The sequence below is a fragment of the Dryobates pubescens genome, chromosome 22, assembly GCF_014839835.1.
Source record: "Dryobates pubescens isolate bDryPub1 chromosome 22, bDryPub1.pri, whole genome shotgun sequence".
NCBI lineage: Eukaryota > Metazoa > Chordata > Aves > Piciformes > Picidae > Dryobates > Dryobates pubescens.
In genome coordinates this window covers 8,079,804-8,106,618 of record NC_071633.1, presented here as the reverse complement: position 1 = coordinate 8,106,618, position 26,815 = coordinate 8,079,804, and the positions used below count along the sequence as shown (strand labels likewise).

Here is a 26,815-nt window from a genome sequence, read left to right as displayed (position 1 = left end):
TTTCAGAAGCTGTTTTAGAGCTGAAGTACACAAAAGCATTAGCAGCAACTTCGTCAGACCGCACTGACAGAGATCCATGAACTGAACTGGTTCTGTTCTGACAGACCTAGTGATTCTCACATAGCCTATATTTCACTTAGAACATGAGCACCCATGGCAGAAAGTGTATTTTGATATTTAGCCCACAGTAGGTCAAGTGTTTTTTATGTGCATATAGCTTAGTAAGAAACTCCCCTAGTACTTTTAGCACCCAAACAATAGGCCAAAAGCATGTTTCCACCATTCTGTGAAAACAATCACTGCTGAATGGTTTCAGAACTGCTGGCCATATATTTGTTACATGGAAACCCACAGTTACGAAGGAGAACAACTTGGATTCACAAGTTAACCACCCCGGCCAATACTCTCAAACCTACTGTCATGTCTGACAGCACTTCCAAACTGCTGTGACACACACATCCTCTTGTGCTCATAATTTCGAATGAATTGGAGAAATAAAAGGGAAAGTTATGGGATTCATTTATTTTCAATCACCTCTGCATTGAAATTCTGGGGTTTGTGCAGTGGATTGGATGCATGCTTCTGACAGATAGCAGCTCTTGCTGCAAGAAGAATGGCAAAAGAAAGACTGATGCAAAGTAAAGGCAGACAATTTCTGCTCAAGGAACCAACAAATATAATAAAAAGCCATGACACATTCCTTTTTGTGTTAAATCATTGCAGGATTAGTATGTTTGGGGTAATTTTACATGTATACACAGATATGCAACTAAAATGATAACAATATCTGATAAGAATTGCTGCATGGCTTAATGCAGCTCACCATTGAGGGTTTTAACTGCTTAACTGTATAGTGATTGCAACTAACAAACACTATGTGATGATCTGTACCATAATCAGGAAGGAATTTTCTCGAGGAATTGTCCTCAGTCTTTGGAAAGTTAATGCTCAGAACAAGAGCTAATATGTAAGCATGACATTCCCTTTTCTGCCTCATTGCCCTCTGTAGGCTAATAAAATGAAATGACTGTTTCAGAGTAAATACTCATCCATGTATTATTATTTAAATGTGGTCAAAATAACACAAGGAATAAACGAAATGCACAAATGAATCATTAAAGGAAATGTAATGCAGGATTTAAGTACAATCCACATGAAATTCAAGCTGCCCAGAAGAGGCAATAGTTTTCAGATTGTTAACCTGAAGGATATTTTCTCTTATATTTAGGCCAAGACACTTCCTTTAACTGAGATTTCAAAGTATAGCATTATGCTAGTTCAGAAATGCAAAACCAAAGCAAATTCTAGCATGTGGCATTCTAGCTGAGGCATCATGATCGAGGTTCAAATGTAGTAGCTTCACTGCTAGCTAATAAAGAGAATGTAAAAGCAGCTCATTAAATTTGTCTCCCTATTAATTTACTAAAAAACCAGCACACACTGACACCTGGAATCACTGCTTTTGCTAGAGAACATGGCTCTGTTGACATGAAACCTACCTTCTACAGAAAAGGATCCTGGCATTGTCAGTTAACCTTAAGTGCAAATGTAACTGTCTGCCTATCTGATAATCATGCTACCCAGATGCTTTATAGATAAATATGAAAATATAATCCTTTATTCAAATCATATACAATCTGCCAAGGCAAATTTACAGAGGGATAAAGTCAAAAGGAACTGTTATTTCAAGCACAGGGTGCAGGCCTAAGTCTGGACTGGATAACATTATCAGTAAAGGAGACCTGTGCAGAGGTCAGAAACATTACTTATTTCTTCAAAATAAACTCTGACAAACAAACTCTGACAACAGCTGAATCAAAGACAGAAATGTTGCTTAAGGTGTGACACACAGGATAGTCACAATAGGTTTTGAAGATAACTGAGGCAAGGAAAATTTGAGGATCAAGCTACACACCAAATATGTGGATGGAGGGGGCAATCGTTATTCCAGCACCAGGAGAATATGGCATTTTCAAGTTTTGTAAATCAAGCTTGCCCAAAATAAGGAGATTAAAACAACCCTAAACTTCAGTTTCTTTTACGTTGTTTCTAGGTTTCTGAGATTTGGCAACGTACTTGGATCACACAAACCAGCTTTGTTTCATAACAGAAGGAAACTAACTTAGAAGAAAGAAAGATTGATTGATTCTTATGTAAACCTTTGTTTCCTGGAGCTGAGCTTTTAAGTAAAACATCAAATACTATGGTTGCATAGCAACCTCCCCACCCCCATTACAGGTGGACTGGTTGGTCAGTTCCACCTTTCCTGTTTCTCTAGGCTGCACAAACACAGCACTTGAATAGATAGGATTTATGTTAGCAGAATGAACTTTCTAGTTTGTTCACAACTTGTATTTAAGAAAACAAAACTTCCATCCAAAAAACCTGAGATGAAAAGCTGTAACATTCTGTGTTCGTGAACTCCAATATATTATAAAAATGAGTAGCATCTAAAAATCTTATAAACTCAACTTTTACACTCTCATCTTATGCTGACTGGGCTATTCAGCTAAGTAAAAGGCATTTCGGTGCAAGTAACACTATGCTTGGATAGCAAATTTATTTGCTGTTAATCGCTAAGATTTCTGAAAGCACTCCAGTATTATATCAGATAACCACAAATCTTGTATCACCGACACTGAGTGAGAAATAACTGCAATCAACGCTGTATTTTTAAAGGCTCTGTCTGTGTGTTTACAAAGAAAGCAAGCATACACTAGAAAACAATCATGTCTGAGCACTGGTATGCAAAATTGTGCAACACCATTTACGAATAAGTACATTCTGCCCCACCTCACTTTGTCCTCTTTTTCGATTGTTGGATGATGACGACTATGCTAAATACCAGCAAATTCCCCCTTTGATTTCTAATCATCATTCTTTGATGCCTCTATTTTCCTTTCACAGGCTTCTACTTTCTGCCCTTATTAAAGCAGTCATACTCCTAAAACCAAGATATGTGTAACTTTTTCCTAAAGTCAGGCAAAGTTAAAATACTTTTTAAATGACTCATTGTTGCAACCTGTGACTCATAATAGGATTCATAGAAAGCCACTTCGGATGTCAAATAGTAATGTGGCAGGAAAAAGTCCTGTAATCTAGACCCCAGGTTACTGCCAGGCCTTTTTCCCTCTTGGGCAGCTGCCAGGTACGTGCTACTCGTCCCCTCGCCTCTTCCAGTCGAGTCGGAGCGGTGTTTGTCTGCCACCTCTCGGGTAAGGCACAGCGCTGGGGACACACAGTGGTCACAAGGAAACACGGATAAGCTGCGAGAAGGGATCTAGCCATGGCAGTGGTCAAACACATTTTAACTACTTCAAAAATACTTAGGTTACAAAGTCAAACACTTCAAACTCCGAGAATGCTGCAATTAGCAAACTGTGCTGCTGTATTTGTACTTAATTTTTATCCCTCTAGCTGCAAGGCTTGCTTTGGACTCCACTTTAACCCAGTACACAAACAAATCAGCATTACTCAGCTGGGTTTTTTGGTTGGTTTAGCTTGTTGTTTGTTTGGGGAGGGGCTCTTTATTTGCGGTTGGGTTTTTTTCTGTTGGTTGGTTGTTTTTTTACCTTGTTCTGCATTTTGAGCATTTCTAGACTCCTGTTTTTCTGCCTGGAGGATGTTCACCTCTCTCCAATTTTCAGACAGATGGACACTGTTGCAGCCTGGCGGTAGGCATGCAGGAACACCACAAATTTCTCACTGCTGGACACATGAGACTGTGCACACACTAGAGAAGTGATCTGCACGTGCACTATACATCCAAAGCATTCAGAACATGTTGGGCTCAATGCATGTAGACTATGAGTGCCACATCCATAAATATCTGTCCACAAATCTCAAGGAAGAAAAAAAATCAAGCAACTCTGCCTCTGTGGCTATCCACCTGTTGGTTTAAACAACTTTCAGCACTATTTTCACTGCTTAATGTTTCATCAAAGTATACAGAGATCCAGCTTCAAATTTCATTTAATTCTGGCAAATTTTCCAAAGAATCTACAAAGTAATAGATAATATATAACTCTATACCAGTGGATAGCAAATGGAGAGCTAAACCAGTTTGGCAGTGCTCTAGCACCGAGCAGCCATAATTTATATATGAGAGTAAATCCTGTTGAAAAAAAGTTTCTGAACTCTGTTTTTAGTAGTTCTAGAGCTGCTTTAAAAGGGTTGCACAAAACCTGTGATTTTGTAACTAGTATTAAAAAAAAAAAATCTGCTGTAGTAGCTAAAATCACTTGGAAGAGAGGTATGCCAGATCTCTTTGATAACCATTGCCCTAACTCTGTGAAAGCAGTTTCCTTTCAAGTTTGCTCCACTTTATGGTTTGCCAAGATCTTGGCCTGGCAGCCTTTTAAGGTTTAACATCTGTTTGTTTTTAAAATCTCCCTTTTTTCCAGTTGTTTTTTTTCTAAGTGACACACAATTTTTGTCTTATCTTTTCTAAGCAGGAATACTTAATTGCCACTGAACTGCAGGTATAGTAGTCTTCAATTCATGCTCAGTTTCAGATTTGTTTTCAATTCCTGCAACACTCAGTATAATCCACAACAGCTTACTTGTTAACTCATAGCTTGCCATTAAGTTTCACGTCAGTAACTGAACTAAATATTAATCACTACAAAACAGTACATATTAAAGGCATCTTGTTGCTTTGATATCACAAACCCTCTGAAAATTAAAGTGTAGCCTTCCCAAGCAGACAGGCCTATAATCATGTCTTCTTCACTGCTCCAGATCGCTCAGGCTAGAAGCCTTGAGCTACTCCACTTGAGATGACTCAGCTTCAGAAGGAAGGGAAAAACCAGCCACATTCTAAAACAACATTTGAGCTATGCTAAAGGAATTAGCAAATAAGTAGTTGTGGTAGCTAAGCTCCTGCATCCCCATTATTTGCTCCCATACCATCAACAAGAAAGCTCCAAATCAGCCTAATCAAATGGGTCAGTAAAACTTACAACACAACAGAACTCAAGCCAGTAAAGCTCTGGATGAGCCCCAAATTTCAGTTACAGTCAGACAACTTAAAATTAGAATTTAGACATAACAGGGTTAGCTTAAGACAAGGAAACGTTTTCAAAGTTACTTTGACACATAACCCATCATTTACACACAGGTTTTGTAAGTAATACTGCCCCTTGTGAGATTCACACCAAAACATAAACATCCTCATTACCCCTCAGTTGTGAAAGAGTTCACGTTTAACTGCAAAACAGTGCAAGTTGTTAGGGCTGAAGTAGGAAGATAAACCATATCAATAAGAATTTTAGATTACATTTTCTTTCTGCACATTAGTGCTCCTTTCAGATTTTCTCCAACATATCAGAGTTAACACCACTCTAGTTAACACCAGAACTGCAGCTCCTTCCAGCTGGTCATAGCAGCACCAGAAAGAAAGGGAATAGCCACTAGTTGTATTTACAGCAGCTGGGGTTTTGGCCAGGGTCTGTTCTATCATGACATTACAGAAATTGAGAACACAAGGTATGAGATAGCACATTATTTTATTAGGTGTGGTGAGGGGCTTTAAGAGGTAAGGAGCAAAAGTCTTAAATGACCTTAGCAGGATGTTGGTGGTGCTGTCATCATTCAAAACCACCTTTCTCATTTTATTAAAGAAGGCAATTGCAAAACCAGAAGCAGCTAAAATTAGACTACAAAAAAATATTGGAACAAAATTTCACCCCCTAACACAGCTGACACTATAGACCTAGAAAAAATATTATCTAATTAGTAGCTTCACCAGCATTGCTTTAAGTGATTACTTGTAAAGAACTGTTTCCTAGAAGGGAAATGGGAATGGACTTTTTTGGAAAGAAATTCTATTTAAACATCCAATATTTTCAAAAGTCTGTTGTGATATGGAATAAATAGCCCCCAAGAAATACCAAATTAGCCTTGGACAGCAAGCTCACTATTCTCCAAGAAACTGAAGAACAGGACAAGAGATTGTATTTCATTTCTGAAGAATAAAATCAAAATTCTTCAATCCTAAGATGAAAACTCTTACTGCAATGATTCATCAAATAAACCTCTGTTTACTGTTTGTTCCCCCTGTTGGGGCTTCAGAAGAATAGGTTACATACTATGTTTTCCTTTCCACACGTTGTGATTTCAGGTCTTTTGGAAAATGATATAGAAAGGAACCCTAAGAGTACTAACATCCAGCTAGACCAAGTATTTCTGTGTAAACATTACTATATTATACAATTTCAAGAACACTTACACTGCTGTTGGGAAGACAGCCAAGTCAGCTTTCACCTTGGTATCTGCCAAGCTTCCTCCAATGAATTTGTTTCATATAGCAGAGTTTCTCTGCAGTAGCTGATTCAAAGCCCATCTCTCACAGACTGGTGAATATTTTGTAAAGAAAGTTTAGCTTTAGGGGGGAGCAGCTTCCTGCATCCTTGAGGTCTCTTGGGACAGTGGCCTCTTGGCCTGTCTTTTGAACTTGCCTCCTTGATTATCAAGGACTTTTGTAAGGTGGAAAGGATGAGTCTACTGCTAGCAGACATTGCTGTTACCTCACCAAGGATAGAATGCCGGCTTGATGCACAAAAGTGGATGTTCAAGAGGTAACGCTTCGATAACTAAGCCCATGACAAGCTCGTAGGGCCAAAGCTAGAGACCACCAAAACCTTCTAGTTTCTGCACGCTGTCCTTCAGTTTCAACAATCAGCGGTCCACCGGCAACCGAGCGATGAAAGAAAACGCCCACCCTTACGAGCTCAATGAGTACGGCTACTACGGCCTCCAGGCCATACTTGGCCGCCCTTCGGGTCACGCACTAAGCGGACCTCAATGCTTCATCCTGTCCCTGCGCGGCAAAAAGCAGACGGGGCTACTTCCCACAATGCCAAGGATGAAAGCGAAGCCCCGCCGCGGGTGCCTGGCCAACGCACCACCCGCGCCATGACAGACTTCCTCAGGCACCTCCCACAGGGATGCGCTCCCTGTTCGCTTCCGGCCCGGTCCCGCGCGCTGCTATGACATACTTCCTGCCGCGCGCCGCCACCGAGTGGCAATTCAACACTGCCCCCGACTTTTCCCAGCGCCCCCCGCGCGGCGCAGCGACGCTTCGCCCCCGCTGAAAGCCGGACTTGAAGGGCTGCGCCGCCATTTTGTTGCTGGCGCTGCTGGAACTCCGGGCCGCAGCGACTGGCGCGACCGGTGGAGCTGCCTGCCGTGGCAGTGGCACTACTAGGCGCTTTTTGAAGTTTGTTGTTTGTTGTTTTGTTTTTCCCAATCTGTTTGGGGCCTCTGTGCCCCAGACTTGTTTTAGCAGGCCATGTCCGGAGAGGGAACTGCTGGCGACCAGGTGAGCAAGAGGAGGGCAAGGTCGTAGGCCATTCTGTAAGGGAGGCTAGCACCGCCGTGGCGGTGCGGCGGTCCCACCCCGGGCTCCTTGGTGTGTAGGCTGTACCGGCCTCTGTGGGGCTCTTACTTTGGCGTAGCGTCTGGATCGGCCGCCTGCCGGAGCTGCCGTTGTGCTGGCGGCCGCGCCGCGAGCAGACCTGAGGCCTAAGGGAAACGTGGCCGGGCTGCGGTTGTGCGGCCCTTGCCTCTTCCCTACTTTTAGGAGCCCTGATGGCCTTCTCAGCGACAGGGTCGGTGTAGGGCTCCCCTTCCCACCGCACACACCCATTTTGAGAAAACTCGTGTGTATTTGGTTAATGAAACGTTGGGCTGTGGGCCGGGGGTGCGTGGGGCCGCTCCCAGTGTCCGCCCTCGGTAAAACCGGTAATGCTCTGTAAACTCTCAACCTTCGCGTTTCTGGTAAGCAAACTTTGAATCACGTCGAAGTGGACAGTAGCCACTCCAGTGGGTTTCTGTTTCCTTATTCACTTATTCCTACTCATTGAGTACGCGCACTCCGGAAGAACATTGAAAACATGTTTACAGTGATATATTTGCCGTGTTTTGTAAAGCGAGCGTTTGCTGAACATACGCGCCTGACCTGTAAGGATGTATGCCGCTTTAAAAATACCCTTTTCGTCCAGAATAAGGTATTAAACTACCTGTAAATTAGAAATAATAAACCCAGGCTTATTTATTAAAGAATTTTCATCTTCATACTGTAGTTTTACTCTTGGTGGGGAGGAGAGATGACTACTGTCTGTTAATTTTGTTAGGCTTTTTTTTCTATTTATTAATACCAAAATATGAATTTATTATAACTTACTGTTTTCTGGACAGGTGCAATCAGAGTGTTGTACATCATCTTTTTTATTATCAAACGGTTTTAGCATTCAAAATCAGTATTTGCAGCCTGTGTAAAATATGGCTTGTATTTTGTGGTTTTGATTCGTATTAAAGTGAACTTTCACCCATTGTGATTACTGTTTCCACATTGGGTTCACTTTAAATGAAAAATGTAAAAACCAAAATTTTCTATAGGTTAGGGTTTTTTTCCTTCTCCATCCTCTGTGTGAAGACCTCTGGATTGCAGTTTCCTATGGTCAGTTACCTACCTTCCATTGATTTTCTTACGTTTCACTAATTTGTCCTCTACCTTTTTGCCCTTACCTTGGCAGACTTCAGTTTCTTAGTCCACATCTTAAAACAGGCCATCATTTGATATTGGTGTTACTACTGTGATGTTTCCTCTGCTGTAGGCTACCACTGCCCAGTTGTGTGGTGATGCAGGTGCACCCTAAGTAAGTGTTAATGCCAGTTTAACTGTAGTTTTCAGGGCACGGCAGACTCGAATTCACGATGTCTGTGAAAGTAGCAACAACAAAGCATTATGACTGGGGCAGTTTTGCCTTGCTCCCTTCCCCACACTGCAAATACTGTTGTGTGGTAACCTCTTGCTATCTGAAGGGCTCTGCTTTCACATGCACAGTGTTCTTACGGGTTTAAGTGGTCCATTCTGTAGGAAACTGAAGCAAGGCAGAGATTTTGTATCTGGCTTTCCTGTTTCAGGTTTCTGAGATTTGGGCTGCCATTTTCATTCATGGTCACATAGTTCATCTGGGGAGGGGAGTGGGGGGTGAGTGTACAGTTAATTTGCATCTGTGTTGAGTGTAAGATGTACACATGATACTGCATGATGCAGTATCTGCATCTCCTTTGACAAAGGAGGATTGTAAGCTCTGACTCAGACATGCAGAGGTGTGTCTGCATGTTGCTTCCTAGATAGTAGGGTTTGGAGACTTCCAAAAGCAGCCAGGTGAATAACAAATCACCATGTTGTCTCCAGGAAGTATGAAATTGTGATTGTGTGGAAAGGAAGAACAGAATGTGAAATGATTGTAGGAAGGGTTTGAGCATAGAGGTATTGTAAGGTTAAAGATGCAGCCGGTATTTAGGAGGCTTTATTATGCCAGATCGAGTTGAAATGTGGCTTTATTGCCTTTAGGCTGAGCTTAGGTCCAGACATTGTTACGTTGCTTTACTGTGGAGATCAGGAACCTAAGCTACTTCATGTAGGTTGTCTCATCCTTGCATCATTAACATAGAACAGACTGGGGAAGGTGTATGGTGTAGCCACCACTATTGCAGTATGTTTTAAATTCTTGCACTGTGGTAACTATGATGGACCTAAATTACTGATGCAATATTCCTTTTACTCCTGCATTAGTTGCCTTCTAATCTTTTAAGGCTAGAACATGCATTTTGCACTTCCTGTAGCTGTTTAAGAGATGTGCCCCAGTCTGTGGTGCATGCCACTATACACGAATATGAACCTGGTGCGAGTCTGAGCTGTGGGAAAAGACGTCTATATTGTCTATGGAAAGACCTCTAAAACAGTCTATTCTGGCTTCTTACTGGTACTTTTGTTCCATTCTTATGCAAGTTTCTGAATTCAAGTGCAGTAGCAAATACTACTGTACTTAACTGTAGCTTAACATTTCAAAAAAACAGAAGTGATTGAGCACAGTGTTGAAGCAGAATTTTATTCTTGCAGGATTGTGGGCATTTAACGTCTCAGCACAAACCATTTGAAAGAGCATATTGAATTACATGATAGGTAGTAAAACTGAGTTCACCGTCACTGTTCACATTTAATATAGGAATGTGTTGTAAACAACAACAGAAATAACAAGAAGAACTGGGGGAGGATCACTTTTAAGTTGTTAATGCAGTGGTTTTTACACAATTATAAATCTTTGTGTTTTAGCTGCATTTCCAGGGTCAGTAAGTTCTAGGTAGTTAAAGGGGAAAATGCGGTTAAGTGCTGTGCTTGGGAAGTAATCTCATGAGGAAAAAGCAGCAATCACTACTACTCTTAAAATTCTCGGTTGGTTCAGAGATACAAACCAGCCCAGGCTATGTTGGGGGTGGGAGGCAGTATTCATAAAGTTAGTTTTTTTAAATTACTTTAGTATGCCGAGTTATGTCTGCAAATAGTGACCCAGTCTTAAAGGACATTTTTTTGAGATTTTATTCCCAGCTGAACTGGCTCAGTGGTGGAATAGAAGGGAAAGCATTAAAAGCAGATTAAAGAAAGTGCAAGGATTGTAGCATACAGATGTGTGACTGAAGAAAGGATTTTAAAACTTGTTCTATGCACATACAGCTGTAACTAAACTGTAAAGAAAAGAAAAAAAATCCCTTAAGCTAGACAAACCTAACTGAAGTGGGCAACTAACAGTGTGTGTTAAGTTGCATGTTAATATGTTTGAAACTGTATTCATTGGATCTGTTACAGTCCAGGCTATGCTTAACTGTGCAGCTGCCAGCCAGCACTTCCAAATAGCAACTTGTATGTTAATGGACATAAAACTCTTTTTGGAATACATAAATTGAACCAATTTGACTTAAATAACCATTCAAATTCCTGCTGTTTTATGTACAATGGCCTTGTTCTTGTTTCACCATTAGTGGTACAGTTTTTAGAGTATCTTAAACTGGCCACTTCACATTTGGAGCAGCTGTTTACATACTGTTTGCCTTTTGCCTTTTCACTGCAGTAGGTCATTTTGTGGAAACTGCAGGATGCTTTAAGCAATAAGATGCAGTAACTGGGTGTGAATATCTGAAAGAGGTGTTTGACTAAGTATTTGAACCAACATGGTTCAGAGGCCTGTGAACTGTTGCTTTTAGCAGCAAGGTATAAACCAAGAATTTTTTCCTTGAAGGTGATTGACAAATTTTAGTAAATACTAAGTCAGTTTGCTTTTCTTCTGTTTCTTGTTCCCTCAGACTTCTTTTTATGAATTCACGTTTGGATTTTGTGTATTTTGCAGAAAGGAGCTCCTAGACTTCTTATTGGATAATTTGGCTTTAGGTATTTTCAGATTTTGGAAATTGTGACCATAAAATAATTCTACATTCTTAGTATCTGTGAAATGGAAAAAACCATCTCTTGCTTTTTATCTGTGTATAAGTAATAAAAGGAAAACTATTAATCAGACTAGATGGTAATAATACAGGTAACATGAACATGGAAGCTTTAGGTACTAAAATGATTTCCATGACCTTCGAAGGGTCCACTTACATGGAATAAGAGCCAAAATATTTGGGAGATACACTGAACACAGTTACCAGAACCAGGGGGAAAATTATTTCCCCATTTTTATGCAACAGTTCATTGTAGCTTTTCCTTCTCCCTTCTCACCTCCCTCCCCCCCCCCAAAAAAAAAGTAAAGAGAAGTTAAAAGCTATTTTCGATCAGATTATATGCAGTTTTATGGTAGTTGAAACTGATCTAAATAGAACTGCTTAAGAGCTGTATGGGTTTGCATCTGGTCCTGAAATCAAGGATTTGAACCATAAGAAAGTTAATCACTTTGCAAATAGCATTATTTTTCTGCTGATTTCAGACCCTGAACTGGCCTGTTACAGGATGAGGTTAACCCAGAGGAAGGGACTGAAAATGCTTATCTAGAGGCAGGATCATAAACACTTAAGTATTCAGTGCTACGAGTTGGCTGTTGTACATGCAATGTGATTGAAAATACATAATAAAAAACTGCATATCCTTGAACTGTGATTATGGCAGATCTAAGCGTTGAGGGCAGTTAATGTGCAGGTCGGAAATTGGGATCAAATCTCTTTCTGGCTATTGTTGAGCTAGGTTAAAACTCGAGTTCCTTGTTCCCTCTCACTGCATGCTGGCAGTAGATGACTTCACAGGTTTGATGTCTAACTGAACCCATCTTTGCTCATATTCTTAGTTATGCCAAAATGGTCTGGACTGGAAATCCTAAGTGTTGGTTTCTCCCATACATTAGGAGTGATTATTTGTGAAGATGCAATGTAATGAGGCTGTGTTTTGGCTCAGATGTAACTGGGATACTGATTTGTCTGCAGCACAGTTGGCTGCAGATGGCTTTTATCTGTCCAGGAGATGGATAGGAACAGGAGGATGCTCACTGGTCTTAAGAAGTTGGTTATTCTCTTGCATGTAACACAACCTACAAGCAACTCCAAGCAGTCCAGTTTAAAACCATGATCATAGCATTAGTTTTCAATTCTGTAGAGCTCCCATAATTTTTGTTTTGCATGGAGAACTTTGCTGCTGCTAAGTGAGTATTTGATTATTTTAGAAAATCAGTCCTTTTGATTTTTATTATTTTTTTAAAATAAAAACCTGATTAGGAGTCTTGCATCAAACATTCACAATTAATGCAGGGTTTCTATGATTCTCCATCTTGTCAGCTTTTTTTTTTCATCAGCTTAATTTATTTCAGTCTTTTTGAGTTTATTGCCCTATATCTTCATAGGCGAAATTGAATTCCTGGAAGCCTTAACTGTTTCCCTGCAGTGTCAACTGCCTTTTGTGTGTCCCCCAGAAAGGTTTGAGTTAATACAACTTAAGATGTGCTTCAGTAGGGGCTCGTTCTACTTTTTCCTGTTTGGAAATTACTGTTTATAGTGCAGGACCATGTGCTTCTAGAAATGCCAGAGTTGCTTTCTGTGGTCGAGGATTTTTTAAATTGTAGCTGATGTGAGTAGTGATCCTGGCAGGCATTTCTGTCTAATCAAATGCAGGTTTAATATGTGCTTGATAAAAATATTTGAGACAAGTAGATTTCACTCAGATGGAATATAATGAGAAGCAATGCTTACTACTGGTGTGGGAGAAGTTGGTTATTGTTTTATTGAAGCAACAGCATTTCAGCTTTGGGTCATCTGTAGAGAACTTAAATCGTCTTTAAGCTTTGGAAATTTCAGCTTCAGTGTTGTCTCTGATAAGGTGAAATATGTTTATGCATGTCATTTTGCAAGAAATAAAATCACTGGTTCATTTACCGAATAGAATACAGAATTGACCAGGTTGTAAAAGACATTCGAGATCGAGTCCAACCTACCAGCCAACACCATCTAATCAACTAAACCAAGGCACTAAGTGGCCCATCGAATCTCTTCTTAAACACTTACAGTGATGGTGACTCCACCACCTCCCCGGGAAGCTCATTCCAATGGCCAATCACTCTTTCTTTGAAGAATTTCTCCCTAACATCCAGCCTAAACCTGTGGTTTGCATCTTAAGCCTTTATCAGTTGAAGTATAACAGGCAATATTATATTAGAGTCAGAATTTTGATGGCCTTAGGGATGTGAAAATATCTACATTTAGAAATTTACTACTTTAGAGTTAACAACTTTAAGGTACTAATTTTCTGGTTGCTTTTTAAATTACTTTTATAATTCAGTTTTCTGTGAAACTTGATAGTTGCCCCCCAAGTTACACTGCTTTGTTCTGAGCAATTAAAAGTTAAAAATCACTATAAAACTGAATAAAAAAATAATAAGGGTCTTTACACTTCTATAAAGTTCCTCCTGATTTTCTTTTTTCTTCCTTTTCACTTCCATGCATAGTTGCTGTTACATGTCTGCTTAACATTTTTACAGCATTTTTTAGTATCTTTCCATTTCATAAGTAAACTTGATATCTTCTAAGGGATGTATCTTGAATTATATCCTGCTACTAGAAAAAACAAGAAATCTGGTAGCCCTAAAAAATACTTTAGAATAGCTTTTCAAATTATTAACTTGAATTAAAATGTCACATAACTGTGCATTTCCATAATCATTTGCAGAAGTTGACTAAACCAAAGAGGCAAGGCAGTCCTGATGTTCTGCAGCAACTCAGGCGTACTGCATTTGCTAGCCCCAGCTTCTCGAAGTCACTGTTTTGTACAATGCTTCACTGGTAGTGTATCTTCCTATAATGCCACTGTAAATGGATTTCCAGTAAAATCCATTAGCAATACTTCATATTTGTTTTGGAATATCTTCTTTCCTTCAAGAGTGCTGTGCAGTAGTGATGCACAATAGCAATGCTTGCTGGTTTTACCAGAAGTCATGACTGTAGTGGCTTAACAGTTACCTTTTGTTTATCAGTGTGATGGCACCTTTGAAAGAAACAAATGTCAGTCCACTCTGTCACGTTTACTGTCATTTTCATCTTCAGAGCTGTATATTTCAGCTAGATCCAATATTAAGAATTTATTTCCCTGAAATAATCTTCTGGCAAATGACAGGCTTTTAGAATTTTCTGTACAGTAAATCAGTCAGGCTGCACTATGCAATATCAAATCATATATTCTAATCATGTAGGTAACTCTCAAGATTTCACAAGAAAGGTCTTGCAGTAATAATTGACAGGCTATTACCACATCTTATGAAAGAATTTATTTGATCATGTGCTTTGAGACTGCTAACATCTGCTTGAAAATGAGCCAAGTTTGGAGAGTTAGTAAATAAACTGTTTGCAGTATGGGTCATAACAATATTCCACACTTAATAAAAACATTCATACTGTTTAAGGTTGTAACATGCATATATTTTAAGTCTTGTCTGTACATAATCATTCAAAATATTGTTCATCTGCTTTTGTTCTAACAGGTATAGAAAAAAATTCTTGGGCACATAAATTTGATATTTTCACAAGTCTTCAAAAGAACACTTACACTGTTACAGTAACTATGTTAGCAAGCTAACATTCGATTTGGTAAAGCTTTTAGAATCACAGAAAGCTTTTAAAACTCTAATACGAGTGTCTGAGGAAGACAACTGTAAGAACATACTGATTGACAGATCAAAAAGTTAAATTGTTTGAAAAACATGTAGACACTGCTGTCATCTTGTGAAATCTGTCATTCGTAATACGAAATCTTGTCCTGCATGCCCAGAACGACTCGTGCAGTAATTTGGACTTGTTTGTCTGCGGCCTGTAACAGGAAAAATTAGTCTGAACTTAACTTTCTTGCATCTTAAAAGTTTCTGGGCAGTAAATGTATGAAAATTCGTAGTGCAATAAATACTTCTGACAAACCCAAATTTGTTCTAGTGTTTTACAAACAGTTAGTTAGCCTAGTGTTTCTGTTGCATCACCAAATATGTAGAATTTGTGGTAAGAGTGCATTATCTTACTGGGATATTTTGTATTCCGCGTAGTTACAATTTAGTAACTCCAGCATAAAAACAGAGATCTGGAATGTTACGTTATCAGAATATTGTCATTAGTTTGACTTTGTAGCTGGGGTAGAACTTTTGAATTCTCCTTATAATCTCTTATGTCTTCCTTTTTAATTTTTTAGGCTGCAGAGTATGTCCCAGAAAAAGTGAAGAAAGCTGAAAAGAAACTAGAAGAAAATCCCTATGACCTTGACGCTTGGAGCATTCTCATTCGAGAGGCACAGGTTTAGTGACATAGGATTACATTTCCTTATCTATGGTCCACTCACACTATTTGGTTCTGGAGTAAAATCAGCATATTCATTTACATAAATCATAATATTGTAAATGCTGTTTTGATTTTTCAATTTTTAGAATCAACCTATAGACAAAGCACGGAAGACCTATGAACGCCTTGTTGCCCAGTTCCCCAGTTCTGGCAGATTCTGGAAACTGTACATTGAAGCAGAGGTTAATATTTTTACATTTTTTCTTACATAATACTTAATAAGAGTTTAAGTTTACACTTTCGTAACCATAAATAAGATAGGCACATGACATCTAGGGAAAGGGGGTTTTTAAATATGCCTTGCCTTTATTTTGTAAAATAGGTACAAAGGAGTTATTAAAATGAATTCTAAAGTATTGGGTCTTTTATGAGTTGATGATTGTTGCATTATGGAATTGCAACAACATTAAAACCGTTTCAATGGTATTGGAGTGCTTTAGCCTTTTATTTACTTGTCGTGTCAATTTATTGCCTCCTGTGTCATTTATTTAGAAGGACATTGTTTTTATTTATACGTACAAACTTACTTGAATGACTTCCTGTGAATGTTTGGATCTTTTCTTTTTGTCTTAGGGAATTGAATGAACAGTATTTTCAGGGAGGGTGTGGGATGGAATCTGATTTCTGGAATGAAAATACTGGGGAAATGCGTTAGCACAACATTTAGCTTCTAAAAATCCCATCAAAATTGTGAATGTTTACATAACTATATAAAACTTCTCCCTGAGTGCGTTTGTAGTTCCAACAGTCTTTAATGACATGCCATGAAATGCACTGTATAATCTGATTTTTGGGTTGGGTTTTTAATGTTGTGTAGCTGATATTTAATACTAATGGTTTTTGAGGGTATACTCTAGCTGCACATTTTTCTTGAGATAAATCTAGTTGCTAAACTACAGGGGTGGGGACCTGTGTTCTGTAGATGAGAACTGAGCTATCTAAATATTTTTCCATTTTATGTGAAAATTGCTAAGCAGCAATCTGAGTTGCAGAACTGCATTGTATAGTTCTCATACCTTCTTCTACATTAAATTACATATCCAAGCATTTTCTAGCAGTAAGAAGATTACTAAATAAAATGCGGATCATAGGAATCTACTACATTTTTATATTGCAGATTACAGTGGGATATTACAGTGCAAAAATAGTGCAACTTAAATTTAATCTTACCTAATTGAATATCATCTATTTTTAATTATTTTATTTCTAGTAGTCTGTAATAGTTGGAATGTTGGCAATTGGACATATTTAGAAGACTGTGAATGCACTAACACATACAGATATGTGCGTAGTTTTCCTTTCGGGATCCTGCGGCCAAGTTCACTAGCCTCTTGTACCCTGAAAATTCTGCAGGGACCTGGTCTTTAGAATCTAATCTGGGTTGATTACATTAAGCTGTTTGATTTCTGTGCTTACTGAAAATCTTTATCTTTCCCTTGCCTCAAATTTAAGAGTTAAATAGAACCACCTCAGAAAGCCTGTACTGTATATTGTAGGCCTGTCTGCCCAAAGCCTCTTGTCTGAGGCTTCTTGTCTTGAGCCATGTTTAAGCAGTACCTCTTAAGTAATTTATAATCTAGTAGTATTTCAAACCATTAACAGTGGCAAAACCTGAAACCATCTAGGGTATAATTTTTTTACATGCTGCTTCAAAGAAGGAAGAGCAGCTTCTACCCTGCAGGTATGGCAACCAGGTAATACAGAGTGAATTTAAAAAGGAAAGAATTGGCACGAGATCGCTAGTTCACCTGTGTGCACATATGTGTGTGTGTGTGTCTGTGTGTACTGCCTACAAGTCAAACGTAAGAGACATTGAATGTGTGATTCAAAACAGTGGGAAGACATGAATGGTAGAGTTCTGGTAAAGCTTACACTTAAAAAGGACTATATTTGGAAGAAATGTAGGATTTCACTTCTTAAAAATTTATCTTTCATCTTAACAGGCATATTTCTAAAATCCCAGTTACAATGAATTTTCAACTTTTCCTTCCTGGTTCCAGTAACTTCTCTCAAAACCCAGTGACCAGTTTAACAAAAAAAGCAGCATGCTTATCTCTGGCTTTCTAGTATATGTAACCATTTATAGCGATAAAACTGAGATAACTTATTTCCAAAATCCACTTAAAAAAAATATGCATCTTCACACAATTGGGAACTCTGTCAGTGTTACTGAGTAGCATATTACATGTACAGTCCTGAGTAAATTCAAAATCAAGTGTTATCTCAAATGTTCTTTTAATAGCATGATTGAATATAATAATTCGTTTAACTTTTGAAGCCTACTTGAGACAGGAATTGTTTTGAGGTGTCCTTTACTTCGTCCTTAAGATGTACAATTAATTTAGGGGAGGTATTTTGGAAAACTTTTTTTCCTTGGAAATCCTTATAGTCTCCTTCTGCTAGAAAGTTTCTCTTGGATAGTTTGCAAGTATAGATCTTTCCAGCCTTGAGCTGGGAAAGTAGAACTGTAATAGATCTCTTGTTATCATTGCTTGTGATTTCTTTTCACTGGCTCAGTATACAAATCTGAAAATCGCTGAGTCTTCAGTCATCTGTAAGTCATCTCTGTTTTTTCTGACGTCAGAACAAGCATATCAATCACTTCCCTCTTTAGTGTGGCAGCATTTCCTCTTTGCATCACAGAAAGCCAAAAAGAGAGGGAAGGGGGGGGTTGTTTTCTGACAAGTTGTCTTGCACTAGAGAATTTGAATGACATCTGATCTGAATATCATTACATAGTAGTGGTCTATGATTTGAAGATGAGCTAGAAGGAGGGTTATGATTATGGTCTTAACAGAAAAAAGAATTGGCTCTTTGACGGCTATATTCTTCATAAAACTGTTAGAAATCTTTACATTTCCCTTTGCCTAAATTGAGGAATGTGTTCTTCTATGACACTTCCAATCTTCAAGTAGAAAGCATTGTTTATAGTCTGTATGAACAAAAACTTGTTTCCCTGCATATGCCAGTTCATTTTTGTATGTAAAACATGTATGAGCAGGCCTTACTGCTGGGATCACCTCCGGTTATGACAGTGTTTGTTTAGCTGACTGACTTCTTGTGTATGACTTTGCTTACTTGTGGAATACAGTGTAAAGCAGTGCTTAGCACTTAGTGTATCATCTAATTTACTGCTATGGACATACAGACTCTGCTGAAGTAACTGAATACTTCACATTTCCATTTAATTTGCCAAGGACAAATTTGTATGCTCTGATCTCTACTATGACTGGTTTGGTAGTCAGTAGAACGTGACATTAACTGGGAAGAGCATACTTTGACAGTTCAATTGGAACACTGCTATTAAAGTTTGAATCTGGAAAAAAAAGATTCTCACACTAAGTCTTATTTCTTGAGGTTCGAAGAAGCCATTGTAGATCATAGAAATAATGAAACTGGATGAAACAACCCCCAGCTGTAGTTGAATGCTTAAGACCTGTGAGAATAGAATTTCATTTAGTGAATTTGACAACAGGCTATATAGTCTCTCTTTTTTTTTTTTTTTATGGGAGTTTTATCAAGTAAAATAGTTAACTTACTATTCTTCATCTACTAAAATGTAAGAAGCTGTACAGTAATGCCACTGCCTCTTATTCATACTGTTTAGTGGCTTAAAATACATTTTCTCTTGATTCCTTTCCTGTAAAAAAACTACTTCCAGAAAACTTGAATCAAGTCATGTCTCAGTGCCTCTGTCTCAGTTTTAAAAGGAGCATGTAAATCTTAGACCCAAATGTGCCATAATGTTAAATTCGTAGACCGCCTGATCTGGATTCTAGCCTGCTCTGCTGATTTGCTGTGCCTTCTTGGGTAAGTTATTTAACCTGTTTTGCCATTATTTAAACAGACACCTACCTACCTCACAGGGTTGTTGTGAGGCTCACTTCAGTAATTAAAGTACTTCTGGCATCTAAGAGGTGTTACAGAAATGTAAAAATAAATTGATGTAATACCCTATGATCCCATAGGCCCAGCTGTCTTTTACTATTCCCTTTGTCTTTTGGTTTGACCCATCTTTTAGTTACAGAAAGACTTCATAATGCTTTTCATGCACTTGAAAGACCTTCTGCCTTACCAGTGTTGTAAATATTTCACTAGTTGCGAAGCAAGCATTTGAAGTTGCCACCTTTTTCTGTTAGTTTTCTTTGAGAAACCACCAGGTTGAATATTCTCTTAAGCACATTTATTAAACTGTTAATGTATTTTCAACATTATTTTAATGATCTAAAGCATTTTTAATTCCAGTTGCTCTGAGTGGAAACTTCTATTGTCCTGAATGTTTCAGGCCGGTTCACACCACACCTCTTTACCTTTTTCCTTGTTGAGTGTATTGCATTATATCCTAGTCACTGTGAACTGTTGTTAGGAGGGGCTGAAAAGCTGCCACGATTAAAGCTTTAACAAATCAGAAACACAAGACAGTTGTGCAAATACCCCAAGCCTAGAAGCAAGGAATACAAAGCTAGTAACATCTATAAAGTGCTTGGCTGTTAATATGTATTTTTTGTCTTGCAAATTTTGCAAGTAAGACTCCTGTGTTACTGCTTGTTTGAAGGAAATGAAACTAGATTATTTGTTCACATAACTTCTATTTGATATGAACACTTTGAATTTTAGATGTCTTGGTAACAAACCAGATGCTGTATGAGGATTCAGAGGGTGGGACCAAAGCTTAGGGTTGTTTGTTTTGCGCTTCATCATATGCAATACATCAGTATCTTTAATTCATGTAATTCACACTGGTGTGGATACTAGTCAGAATGTATCATTTAACGTACTTGTATATGAAAAATGTAAATAAAACCATTTAGAAAAATGATTGTTTTTGTTTAAAATGTTTGTGTTTCTTCAAAGCATTTTCTTCCCATGTTTTACTTTAATCTGGTTCTGAGTTCAGAAAAAACCTGTTACACATATCTCCAAAATTCTGCTTGGGGGAAAAATGGGAACTCACTTATGTCAGGATGAAGTTGGAGTGATCAAAAGTCAAAGTAGAGTAGCCTTGGCTGAGATTCTGTTTAGTGGTACTTTCAACTGAAAATACTCTATCTAGCTGCTCTTTGTTACTTTTTTAATGGAAGGCACATCTATTATAATTCTTGCCCACCTTGCTAGTCTGCCATATTTCTTTTAGTAAACTTCTGCTTTTGAAAAACTGCTGTACAGATGCTCTGTACAAGCATCCATATTGCACAGTCTTGACTACCTCAGTCTCAGATTTAACTTTTTTTTTTTACTAGTGTATTATTTATGATCTTTTCTTAACTCATGTGTGGACTTGTTCCATTCCTGTTAATAAATGTTGTTCTGTCTGTGTGATTATTGTAGACTTGCACTAGAAAGTCAATGCAACCTCTTTCCTGTCTTTTCTACTCAATATGTAACTACAGGCGTGTATGTCCTGCATAGTTGCCGTGGTCCTACAAGTTGTATAATATCAGAAAGTTATCTACATACTTGACATATGTAGTTTCAGAAGATGTCAGTGCATCACTAGTGGGTTTCTTTAAATTCTGTTTCCTGTATTTCATCATTAACGATACCATGGGAAAGTGTTAGGAATTTTAAAGTGGAAGTGATGCCTAATGAAGAGATTATGAACCCTCTTCTATAGTGTGTTGCTGTTTTCACATGAATAAACGTGAACTCCTTCCTGTTCTGTTGTATTCTTTCTGTGTTGGGGTGACAAACATCCCTATTACAAGTGTTAGCTATATTAAACTCTTGTTTACAACACTTTTCAAGTCTCACTTTCAAATGTAACAAGGACAGTGAAAATGTTTGTCATTGTGTGCTTTCTTTTGTTGAAGTCATTTGCTGATCCTTCTATTGGTGCTTTGGGGTGGGGAGGGGGGGGAAATGTGTGTTAGGTCAGGCACAAACTTGAGCTTCTTTCTCATGTCTGAACATGAAATACCTCGAAGTCAAAACACAGCTTTCTTGTGAACCTTGTATTAGCCACAGATTTTCTATCTTCATCTGCGTGGTTGAGGGAACTATAATCATAATTTTGTCATTTATTTCTGCATCTCTCCCAGCTTTCACTTGTCAGCTGGTTGAGTTACCTGATGCTCTTTATTCAGATTTTGAGAAGCCCGATGGCTGGATGTACACTTTCTGTTAAACCTTATCTACTAGTGCTACTACATGAATTCTTACTTTCCTGCAGAACCTCTTTGCAGACTATGAAAAGGCTTGAGTCACTGCTGTGATGAAGTAACGGTGGCTTATCTTAGCTAGGAACTCCGTGAAGGCACTCCCATGCCTTGTTAGTACAACTCTTCTTTAAGAGTGTGCTTTTAGTTTGGCTTTTTTCCCTTCATGGTTTGCCTTTTCTCACTGACAGTGTGACAAGCGCTCTACATCCAGTAACAATTTAGGACTTCTGTAATGGGGTGTTGTGTAATTAATGCCATAAGCTTTGCCATTTTTCCCAAGCTACCTAAAGCACTTCAGAAGTGAGAAGAAATTACATGTGTTGGTGCATAACCACAGCTGCACAGGCAGCATTCACAGTTTTGGTGGCACGTGCAGCTAGCTATACGTGACAGGATTTACGGTGATTTGCATCATTTGTTAGTGACATGTTCATAAGCATAGAAGCATGGGAACATTTGCAGAGTTCACTGGAACTATGGCATCAGAACTGTTTAAATTTTAAGGATAGGCTTTGCATGTAGAAAGATGATATTTTTTAGATTTAGTTTGGGGATATTTTTCAGTGACAGTTCTAGGACAGGATCCTGTCGCACCTGGAGACAAGAATGTTTAATAGAACTCACTTCTAACCTGAAGTGTGAACATTCATCTGGGTCTGTTCCTTAGAAGCAGGTTCTACTAAGCCATGTGACATAGTCCATGTTCTCACAGGTTCCAGTAAGCAGACATTGCTCATCTATAAGTAGATCCCGAGGTCTTGTAGACTGACTGCCGGACTAAAGGCTTTCAGAGCTTTAGCATCTCAACTTCATCCAAAAGGAGGAGAGAGAAAATTGCTAGTATGCTGAGAAAGCTTGGTAGTTTTGCCCATACTTTCACATTTGCTCTGTTCCAGCAAAACAGTTATGGAGGTTATACTAGGCTAGGCTTCCTCAATTCTTTCCTATCCATACAAAGATTGGTTTTGTGTGTTTTCCTGGGCAGAATTTGCTGTAAGAAGTGTGGACTCTCAGGTGTTGCTATGGGACATATCCTTCTATGTACCTTTGGAGTTAATCCTTCAGATGATGAGGAGGTCCCAGGAGTGCTTGTCAAGAAGCTGTCTTTGCACAGTTCAGACGTGTTCTCTTAAGTCGTAATTCTACTTACAGTTTCTGATGAGGGAGGGGAGTGGGAGATTCAATAGTAATTAAATAATTGTAAGTTTTTCCTGCCTTTCTGTAACTTCCCTGATTTTTAACAACAGAAGAGAAAAAATGTCCAAACTTAATCCTGTGAGGAAAACATTTCCATCCTAATTATTGCAGAAGAAATCTGGTGTTCTGAGCATCTCTTAATTATGCTTATGGAACTGCATAGCTGCTGTAATGGTACTGCGTTTGTAAAGCATGCAAACACCTTTAGCAGCCTATGATATGCCATATTCTGTAGGAACAGTTCCAAAAGAGTTTCATTTAAACTTGGCTTAGTTAATCTTTATAGTTTACTCCTCTGTATTGTATTGTATTACAGATACTTAGAAGATAAAATATAATTACGCCATATGCAGGATCTTCAGGTGTAAGAAGCCCTGTCATTGGTGTTACTGTTGCAGAGAACAGGATGAAGGCTTTCATCTGTTTAAAGGTGTTACACCCTTTACTAACATGCAGTTAGTAGCATTTGAAGACAAGTGACAGTGAGTAAGTTGACAAAAAATTGGTTTTGTAACACATCTTGCCAGTATAAGTTTAGCTTGCAGCTTTCCTTCCCTCAGCTATGTCAGTTGACCCCTCTTCTCAGATTTTTCCATAGACCTTCCAGTGACTAGTAGTTGAATACAAGCAGGATGCTTTGAAAGTTTACCTGTGTAACTGGATAGCACTGACAAGTTCATACAGGAAAAAACATTTCCTTCATACTGAATTAGCATGGCAAGCAGTATGCCCTGAGCCTTAGTCTAGCAGTTTAAATTTCACTAAGGGAATTTCATCAGTAGTGCTGACTGTGGCTTTAGTAATTGTAAATTCCATCTAATTGTAAAATTGCATGAGAAATGCTTACTCCATGGTGATGATGACTGATCATTACATAAAAAGCAACTGAAAGGAAGTACAGTTCATTTACAATGAAGAATGTGAAGCTTCAAGTGGACTGATCTTAAATAGACTAGGATAAACGTTTTAAAGTACACATAGGTGCCCCCACTGGGTTTTCTTTGTAAAAATGCACTCTGAAGTAGTCCCCAGTGCATGATGTGGGTGCAAACTAAAAAGTTTAATACAGAACAGTGTCTTCCTACTTCACACCCTGAAAAAGGGAATTGCTGCCCCGGTAAGTACATGTTACTTGCCCTTTATTGTTGCCCACTAGCAACTAGTATCCCTCAGGGAAATGTTATCAATGTATTAATGTCAACAGAAATATTGCACAAGAGTACTTGAGCAAGATGGGCAGTATAAGTAGCTGTTTTAACACCTCAGAATATTCTACAATATTGTCCTCGATAAAATCTCAGTGCTGGTAAGCCTGAGCAGGAAACTGACTGTATGATGCATTGTCAAAGGATAAAACTTCTCCAATGTAACATGTGATTTAATGCAGGCCCTTTGTTTTGTTTTCCTTGCCTTTTTTAAAAAATACAATTTAAGATTGGTACTTAAACATTTGTCCCTTGTTGAGGGTTTTTTTTCCTGTATGTGTGTTAATGGATATTAAAAGAGAAGTACTATGGAACTTGCAAATAAGCTGACAGTCTTTAATTCAACAGAAATGTTTTGCTAGTACTAAGCAGATGGAGGTAAGTTTCTCTTTTCATAGTGCCATAAAGTTTCTGCTGTTTTTCCTACTAGTCTTAGCTGTTAAAAAAAAAAACACACTAATGCATAAGAAATCTCACCTCACCTGTTTACAAAATAAAAAGGCAAAAAGATACTATGTATTTGTCATTTTACTGATGTTCCTAAACCTTAGTTTTAACTCCAGAAAAGTTTTGTGGGTTTTTTCCCCCTCTCCTATTTTCAGAAATTCTGAAAAGAAGGTTTTAATCTCTGTGGGGGGCCTAATTTACTAATGAGAAAAATATTGATGTTTCTAAATAAATTTGATCCTTGTTGATCTGAATCAAATGAAGACACAGCACAAATGAGGTGTTATCATTAGCCTGCATGACAGACTTCAAGTGGTCTGTCATTTCTGCAAAAGCTTTGTAGTCAGACATTTTCCATTGCTCTTAGAATTTACTTTTGTGCATTCAGTGCATAGAAATATTGACCAATGGCTAAGTTGCACTTGACCTCCCTAGTGTTACCTGTTTTGCCTTTCCCCCAGGCTGGCCAAGTTGCTAAAAAACTGTCTAGGCTATGATGCTTTTCATCCATGAGCAACGTTTTCAGCTTTATTCAAGGTCAATTCTCTGTTCAAGCACCAGCTGACTCAGGGAATCACAGAGCTTTTGTAGTGATGCTGCACTACTATGTTGTTAAACCTTCAGTATTTTGCCTTTTAAAAAAAGCCTGCTGCATCACCATAATGGTGCAAAAGCATTCAAGCACTGCTGTCTTCCAATGTTAGGCTAAATGAATGTGGAGAAATTCACGTCTTTTCTTGAGAACCCTGATTGCCTTGCTGTAACCTGCATTTTCTCAGTTTAGATAGTTTACATTATGTTTTAGTATTATTTCTCTGTGTTATACTTAACCAGATTAAGTTAAACTGCTGTGTTAGTTACCTGTCACTTACAGATGGTGATGGTTTTGTGTGCTTGGTGTCTTTGCATAGGGCCAAATGCTGCTCATGGCATCCTAGCATAAAGCAGCCAAATACAACAAAAGAAAACTATTGTAGTATTTCTAGGATCCCTTGTGAGCTGCTGTGCAAATTATATCCAAGAAATCGGCTGAGAGCCTACATAAGTTTTCAATGCAGTGCTTGAAACTGATGGGCACTTTACAGCATTATTTAATGCAAATGCTATCTGAAAGTATTCTGTATTTTTTCTGTCCAGTGTTTGTTTCTGTAAGGATGCATCTGTCTTGGCAAGAAAGACCTCCCAATCCAAATCAAATAGTAACCTGCCATCCACCTACTGGAGAGAGTTTCTTTTTTTACAGCAAGTTTTAGAACACTACTCTGGGGTTTAGAATCATCACAGCAGAAAAGCCCCACAATGCTGACCTTGAAGGCTAAGGGGAAGAAGCAAACTGACTGGATTTCTGCTGGCTTAAATCAGCAGTATGTTTAGTTCTACATGGGCACCACTTGGTGCCATGATGTAGAAGCAAACACATTTTTCAATGTGGAAGGCAACAAATGAGATGTTTAGTATCGAAGAAGGCTTTACTGAAAAGAAGCTAATCAGAGTGCTCTTTAGCAAGGGGAGCAGAACTACAAGCTGTATTTATTAATTCCATACAGATATACATACAAGTAGCTCTTCTATTTCTGGTCAGTAAGCAGGATTTTATTTCTAACTTGTGGGTCAAGGCTTGCTTTGGCAAGTCTAGGGGCTTACTTGTGCCAATGTCCTTTCATTACTTCAGAGAATTTAGTTTCAATACTGGCCCTAACTTCTGGTGTACTCTATATACCAAAATAGGAGGAAACTGGGATGTCAGTTGTATTGCATCTCTTGCTGGGCTCTGTGAGCTGTGAGTTTCTGACCTGCTTTTTTTGTGGTAGTCTTTTGCATTTCATCTTTCTCATAAGATAAGGAATAAACTGGAAATGCACCTATCTAGTTGCATGTGAAATGAATGTTAACACGTAATGGTTTTGTTATATTGAAATCTGAAGCAAGGGCTGTTCTCTGCTAACCTGACACCAATGAATATCAAATAGGAGCAGCATAATGAATTGCCTTTAGAAATCTGGTCTTACAAAAAGTGCAGCTGATGTAAATGGGTTTTAATCTCCCATAAGATGTAAGTTATTCAACCTGACTGTGAAATTAAAGACTTAAGTGTAGAGTTAACCCCTCTCCCCTTTCAGTGGAAATGGCACTTAAAATGTACCTTTAATTTCTGAAGCTTGGGAA

At 38.5% G+C, this 26,815-nt stretch overlaps 2 protein-coding genes across 3 annotated transcripts in view; one reads left to right on the top strand and one right to left on the bottom strand.

Moving 5' to 3' along the window:
* HIPK3 (homeodomain interacting protein kinase 3) overlaps nucleotides 1–6,685 on the bottom strand; it is a 100,062-nt gene extending 93,377 nt beyond the window's left edge. The window contains exon 1 of the mRNA XM_054171603.1: nucleotides 6,230–6,685. The gene's annotated coding sequence lies outside the window, so the exon portion shown is untranslated. The remainder of the gene's footprint in view (nucleotides 1–6,229) is intronic.
* A 365-nt stretch (nucleotides 6,686–7,050) lies between these two features.
* Nucleotides 7,051–26,815, top strand: part of CSTF3 (cleavage stimulation factor subunit 3) — a 43,358-nt gene continuing 23,593 nt past the window's right edge. The window contains exons 1-3 of one of the 2 annotated variants that reach the window (XM_009896521.2): nucleotides 7,051–7,321; nucleotides 15,497–15,598; nucleotides 15,729–15,824. In XM_009896521.2, coding sequence (XP_009894823.1) covers nucleotides 7,292–7,321; nucleotides 15,497–15,598; nucleotides 15,729–15,824 — 228 coding nt within the window. In that variant the 5' untranslated portion in view covers nucleotides 7,051–7,291. Of the gene's footprint in view, nucleotides 7,322–15,496; nucleotides 15,599–15,728; nucleotides 15,825–26,815 lie in introns of those variants that run through there. The other variant, XM_054171588.1, reaches the window with a different exon arrangement.